Source organism: Tiliqua scincoides, chromosome 8 (genome assembly GCF_035046505.1).
Source record: "Tiliqua scincoides isolate rTilSci1 chromosome 8, rTilSci1.hap2, whole genome shotgun sequence".
Taxonomy (NCBI): Eukaryota; Metazoa; Chordata; class Lepidosauria; order Squamata; family Scincidae; genus Tiliqua; species Tiliqua scincoides.
In genome coordinates, this window is record NC_089828.1 from 12,660,992 (window position 1) to 12,667,954 (window position 6,963).

The 6,963-nt window shown below is 39.9% G+C and overlaps 1 protein-coding gene across 1 annotated transcript; it reads right to left on the reverse strand.

Moving 5' to 3' along the window:
• Positions 1–699: 699 nt before the first annotated feature.
• LOC136659128 (uncharacterized) lies at positions 700–6,312 on the reverse strand. The gene is made up of 5 exons (XM_066636212.1): positions 6,097–6,312; positions 5,799–5,877; positions 3,420–3,559; positions 2,836–2,969; positions 700–2,615 (listed from the first exon to the last, which is right to left on the reverse strand). The coding sequence occupies exons 4-5, from the start codon at positions 2,966–2,968 to the stop codon at positions 853–855; spliced, it is 1,896 nt and encodes a 631-aa protein (XP_066492309.1). The 5' UTR covers position 2,969; positions 3,420–3,559; positions 5,799–5,877; positions 6,097–6,312; the 3' UTR covers positions 700–852.
• Between the last annotated feature and the right edge of the window lie 651 nt (positions 6,313–6,963).

Consider the following 6,963-nt stretch of genomic DNA (forward strand, 5'->3'; position numbering starts at 1 on the left):
TGGAAGTCAAATGGGGACAGCTGTGGTTTTACAATGTGTTAAATTTTATTACTATTTTGCATGTACCTGGCAGTCAATCTACATTCGTAGGTATTATTATCATCCCTATATTGCAAATAGGGGGTTTAAGGCAGAAAAGAATACCTGACAAGCAGCCCAATCCTATGCATATCTACTCCAAAGTCATTGAGTTCAACAGGACTTACTCCCAGGGAAGTTTGCATAGGACTACAGCCTAGCAGCCCAATCCTATGTCTACTCAGATGTAAGTCCCCTTGGAGTCAATGGGGCTTACTCCCAGGAAAGTGTGGATAGGACTGGGGTGTAATTCTCCTCAGGGAAGGGACCTGTCCTCACACTTGGTGTAAAGCACCATGCGCTAAGGGAGGTTGGTTTAAAAAAAAAAAATTAACTTCGGAGGAAATGCACCCAGTAAAAGGGTGACAATTCCCTCTTCTCTTGCAAAAATGCTCTAGTTATGAAATAATTGCCTTTGAGGGTTAACTTGTATGTACCAAGTTGCACTCAACTTCTCTGCAGGATGATTAGAAGTAATAACAGCAAAGGAGGATGAGGCAGCCCAAACTGTAGGGCATTCAAGCAAAATGTACGACATAACAAAATAAAAACGACACACTTGTATATTAAATAAAAGCGTTTAATTTAAACACAAATGAGCACCAAGCTACACTGTGATGCTTCAAAAAAACACTAGGCAACCGAACTCAGTTGTTCAATTTTCCAAACTATTTAACACTTTGAAAGAGCGATTGTGTAATATTTCTCAACCTAAACAGATGACGCTATTTACATATCAGCAATTAGTAGTTTAAAAGATAGCGAATGGATGAATCAGAATTTGGGCAAGTTGGGAATTGCTACTTGACTATACTTTTCTAATGAACCTATCCTCTCTAAAATGTCATGTTGGCTTGCAACATATTTATAGAACTCTGAGCAAGTAAAATGCTTAAAATTGTACTTAACTAGTAACAAACCCTTGACTGAATCCAGATTTGAATTATTCCTCTCATTTGTCCATGGTGGAGAAATTAAGGACAAAACCCTTTTGACATTTGCATTGTGTCCTGGCAATGCAAAAAAATATTCTGCTATTTTCAGTAGTTCTGAATAGCATTCCTCATATTTGCTGTTCTCAAAATACATGACCCACTTATCATTGCATGACTTACTGTCAAGGTCTGTGCTGTTGCGCTCCAGAAAGCAGTTCAAATTACATAACTGATCACAACATTTTGCATCATCAATCATGAACCCCCTTTTATTTAAAAATGTTACACATCTCTCTACATCTTTCATTAAGACCTTTCCATTCAAATCCATCCATTTAAAACAGTGAAAATCTGTAAACGAGGCACACCATTTCTTCAGGTAATCATAGCATTCTCTGTACAAAGAAATTGCCTCCTCCATAAAACAATCTACTTCAGGATCATATCCCTCCTCCCGGGCACATGACAATACTTCTTTAGTTCTAAGGGAAATGAAGGAACTTTCCATCCTGTTCTCTAGCAGGGAAGATACATTTTCTATTGTATTCATTATTTCAACAACTGAATTTCTTTCTTTTTGAATGTCCTTGATATTGTCGTGAAAAACAGACATTAACGAATGTATGTGCCACAAATATGCCTTACTCAATCTGGCTGTAAAAAAATTTTTCAGAATTTTAGGGGGACTAGGCAAAGATAAGAAATAGGACTGCAAAGCTTCATACATCTCAAGTATTCTGTGAATCGCTGGAAACAGAGATAGCCACCTAGTTTTAGTATCGGAAAATAACTGTTTGTAGTTGATGTCAACGAATTCACAATACTCTTTAAGTTGTTCTGTCCTTACCGTATAAATAGAAAAATAATTATACAATTTCATGACTACACACTCCAAATCAATTCCCAAAGTGTCGGCCCCATGTTGAATGGCATTGGAAAGGATATGTGCTGGACAGCCTATACCTACTATATTGTTGTTGACAGACTTCTCTAATTTGGTGAACACACTGTCACCCTCAGATTCTTGAAAGCCCCCAAAATTAGTGTTTGTATGATCACCAGCAAATGCTACACACTTCTCAACTATACCAAGCTGTGTCAGCGTATCACTTACGTGGAATGATATTGTGTCTGAAGTTTCATTGGGGGCTGATCTAAGCTCTACAAGTTTAGTCTGGATACCTCCTAGTTTATAATCAAAAAACTGTATTAAAATTGGGAATATTTTTAGAGATCCATGATTGCGACCATCTGTGCAAACCCCAAAACATGATATCCCTTCTAAGCACTGAATTGCTATGTCAACAGAGTGTGGCCCAAGAACTTGGTTTATTATAGCTTCTGTGCTAGCACAAGACACTTTCTTGGCGATATCAGAGTCGGAGTAAATCTCAGAATTTAGCTTAGGTGTACAATCCATAGACTGATAAGATGAATAGTGGCTAATGGTGTGAAATGCCAAAGCTGCCTCAGCTGCATTTACGGCGTATGTAGATTTTGTTGTTTGATCAAAGAAACTGGATACAAATGCTGCGCTGCTGAAATTCTGGATGCTTTTCTTATGTTTCTGGGACTGGAGATGAACTTCCAAATCTTGGGCCCCTAAACGTGCACACAACAGCAGCAAAAAAAAAAAAAAAAAAAAAAAAAAGATTAAGGGGATTACCCATAAAAACAAATATATACATAAACACACTACATAACACATACACATAGTGTGTGTGTGTATATAGGTGTGTGTGTGTGTGTGTGTGTGTGTGTGTGTATAAATAAATTGAGATCACATGTTTAAAAATAGTAATAAAATGTTTAACCACATTACCTTTATTAGCTACAGAGACATATGTTCCTATAGGACAAATGAGGCACTCAGCTTCATATGGGTTTCTACCACATCGGAATGACTGGTATTTGCTGGCCAATCTGTCACCAAATTGGCATTTACGTTTCGGCATTCTGGGAAGAAAAAAAACAGGTTTTGTTTTTGCTTTTTGTTAAAAAAAACCCCTTTTTAAAAACAAGCTCAGTTTTAACAAGTTCACAGCACCACAAATGCAGCGCTTTCAATGGCATCAGTTCACATATCCCGTTACAGAAAGTGCCAGCTATTTATTTAAATTTATTTAATTCCCTTTCCTTTCAGATCTTTTGGCAAAAGAGCCACTACTTTTTGATGTATCAGAGAATTTACACAGCTTCTAACAAGTAGTTTATCACTTCATCCATCAAGTTCCATGCATTCAGAGTTTACTACACATTTTGTACAAAATGTCAAAGAGGTTAGCAGACACCTGCATGGGTCACAAGAGGAAGTATTCTCATTATATTTATGCAATCATTTCAAAATCCAGACAAATCTGAAATTCAGACATCTTCCCGTTCCAGTCTGGATAAGAGATACTCAACCTGGTAGCAGCAAGATAAAACTGGGCACTTTGAAGATCCCTGCAGCCTCTAGAATGTCTCTGCTGGCTTCCTTGGGCTTCCTTCCTGACCAAAGATCCTCAGTCAGTCATCCTTTATTGGCATAAGCAACAAACACAAACCTAAAATATATAAAACAGCAGAAATGCTTTATTTATTTTTAAATTAACACACAGACATACAAACATATAACATACATTTAGGAGTGCTAAATACCATATACCATTACTCATCAATCATACTATATCTCCTAATCTACTACTCATCTACTTCTGCCTCTTATTAGTTTATCCATTTATTTATATAATATATACTAAATTTTCCCTAATGCCCTGTACTATATTTTCTAAATTTTCACTTTCTATCAAACATAAACTTACTTCAATTACTCATTAATATTAAAACAAAATAATCCAATTACCAAAGTATAAAACAATTCTTATTTTAACATAATATGTATAAACATATAAAACAAATTAACATATAAAACAATTCTTCCATCTACTTCTAACTCTTCTACTCATTTATATATTTCTTCTATCAAATATAATAGATTTCTCCTAATTCCCTATCTTTTCTAAATATTCACTTTTTATCATCTCAACTAGTTAAATTACTCATTAATATCAAATAATAACAACCTAATTTCCAAATTATAATAAAACCAGCAATCTCTTATAATATGTTCTTTACCATTCTTCAATCTAATTCTCCAATCTAATTACATTTTTTTCTTTAACATAATAACCACTTATAAAACAATTCATCCACATGCTAACATTTCCAGCTATTTTTTCTAATTCATTCTAATTCATATATATCAATTTCGTATATATTTATTTTTTAAGTAAATTTAAACCAGTTATTAACTAAATAAAATCCTCCAATTTTCTTTAACCCTCAGGTTTCTTTTTCTTTCTTTCCATTTTTTCTCCTGTAATATCTTTAATAATTTATCTCCATAACAGAATCCAATAAGTCCACACTTTCTTGTATAAGGTATGTTCATTCTTCCAATTAACTGGGATATGTTTTCTTCTTCTTGTTCCAACAAATTTTGTATTTTGTGCACCCGTGTTACTCTGTCCATCTTCTCTATTTGGCTCCGATTCCCTCATACAGTATATGGGGCAATAAGGAAGCGTATGCGGAAAGGTTTCAGTACAACCCTGATTACAGGAGCAGCATCTAGAAGATTAAGTCAATCCCCCAAAACCTTTCAAACAGTACTTCTGAGGGCAGTACATTAAGGGCCCAATCCTATCCAACTTTCCAGCACCGATGCAGCCCCAAGGTAAGAGAACAAACCTTCCCTTAGCTTGAGGCGGCCTCCATGCCTGCCCTCCCACTGCAGGATACAGTGAACACCCAACTGCCATGGGGGCATCAGCGCTGGAATTATTGGATAGGATTGGTCTCTGTATCTAGCCAAGGAAAAAGCACAGCACTGCTCTGGATTTGTCAGGGTGTTAAAATTAGCAGCTATCTGCCCATGTTTAACCACGACCATTAAGTTTAAAGGGAAGCAGATCCTTGTTTGCCATACAGAATACAAATTCTGGAGTTCTATATCTCAGAAACTTTGCTTAATTTCTTGATATGCCTCCTTTCAGGGAAGTACACTCAAGGAATCCACATACAAGTGAATGGCTTCAATCTTCTGTTCAATATAAGTTAACGACTTTGAAGCACGGATCCTTGAGAGCATCTGGTGGAGAAGGCTCCGTGATCCTGAATGATAATGTATTCGGAGCCAGTATCTAACTGTCCTAAGCCATGCTGTTAGTGTTATGAAAGATTTTCACTGTATTTCATGGTCTAGTATTTTTTGCCCAGAGATAATCCTTTCTTCAGGCTCTGCATAAGACATCTGTTTTGAAGATCTGATGTGCCAGATTCTCCAGTGCCATCAAGGGAGTCAGCTTACTGTTTTTGGTTGGTAAATAACATCTGCCTGGCTTAAGGGTGTAGGACAATGTTTCTCAAGGTTTGCCCTCTGCTGTACTACTTCACACAGTCCACCTATTCAAAATACCACCAGAAGGATCTGGCAATGACATAATTGCCAGGTACTTCTGGGTTGGGAGGCTGAGTTGAACCTCCTACCGGCTGTTTGCTATGTTGCATTCCTGGTCTCACTGATGGGCAACAGGAGTCCTAAGTACCACCAGACACCATCCCAAGTACCACTGGTGGTATCTGTACCACTGGCTGAGAAACACTGATGTAGGATAGATTTAGCCTGAGAGAAAAGGTCGATTTGCAAGCTCTGTTTATTTGTCTGCATGGTTTTATGCCTCACATACCTGATTCTTAATCTGTTTAAATTATCTGCATTAAGAGAACATAAATAAAGCTTACCTTTGGGTCTGCTGTCTTCAGTCTGGGTTTCACCAAGGGTTTAAATTGCAGCAGGAAGCTGGGTAATTTCAGCATGAGGCTAAAAGTAGGTCAAAGCAGTGATTAGTATTGAGACAGGAATGAATGCAAGAAATAAAAAGATTCAGGCTCTAATCCTATCCACACTTTCCTGGGAGTAAGCACCATTGTCTATAATAGAACTTACTTCTGAGTAGACATGCCTAGGATTGGGCCCTTAGGCAGCCATCCTAGCCACACTTACCTGGAAGTAAGCTACGTTGACTATCATGGGGCTTACCTCTGAGTAGGCAGGGCTGAGACTGGGCTGTTAGGCCACAATCCTGTCCACACTTTCCTGGGAGTAAGCCCATTGACTATCATGGGGCTTACTCCTGAGTAGACAGGCAGAAGGCGGGGCTCTCCTTCTCCTGCACGTCCACAGAGGCCCAAGGAGCGTGCCAAGGCCTGGCTTCTAGTCCTCCCTCCCACTGCTGGCTCTGTCATCATGTGACTGGCAGGGCCTGCTGCTATTGGGAGCCTAGCAGCCCAATCCCAGGCGTGCCTACTCAGAAGTAACTCCCATTGAGTTCAATGGAACCTACTCCCAAGTAAGAGTGTCTGGGATTGGGGCCTAAACTGGATTGCCAGGCAACAGGAGCCTGAGGTCGCCCCAGAATGCTTTGCGCGGCCTGGGGGGCGCTGAGGGAAGAGGATGGAGGCCGTTGGAGCCCCTCCCCCCACGTGGCGCTAAAATGGAGAGCGCGCGGGGGAGGGGCGAAGTAGGACAGCCTGCTCAACTCACAACAGACCTACGTCTGCAAAGACCCGCCCCGCTCTGCACCCGATTGGCTGTGCCCACCCAAACTATGCATCCGATTGGCTGAGGGCTTTCGGGCGCCAGCCAGTCGCCAGCTCGGCATGCGATTGCCTCCGGACTCCAACTAATTACCATCTCCGCATCCGATTGGCTGAGGGCTTCAGGCAATTGCCGGCCAGATCCCCTTCCCGCCGGCCGTCGGCGCCAGCTTTCAAAAAGAGAACCAGCGCAGCGCAACCAAACTGTCCATGAGGGCGGAACAAAAGCCCCGCCCCCTTTTGCAGGCCTCGAAGGAAGATCTGTTTGCTGTTTGGCTGCTGGCTGTATCAGTCAAGTTCGAGCCGGTTG

Bases quoted from the DNA above. Each gene is read 5' to 3' on its own strand.
- LOC136659128 (XM_066636212.1), bottom strand. From the start codon at position 2,968: ATGCCGAAACGTAAATGCCAATTTGGTGACAGATTGGCCAGCAAATAC. The intron at 2,616-2,835 runs GTAATGTGGTTA...GTGCACGTTTAG, and splicing joins TGTCTCTGTAGCTAATAAAG to GGGCCCAAGATTTGGAAGTT.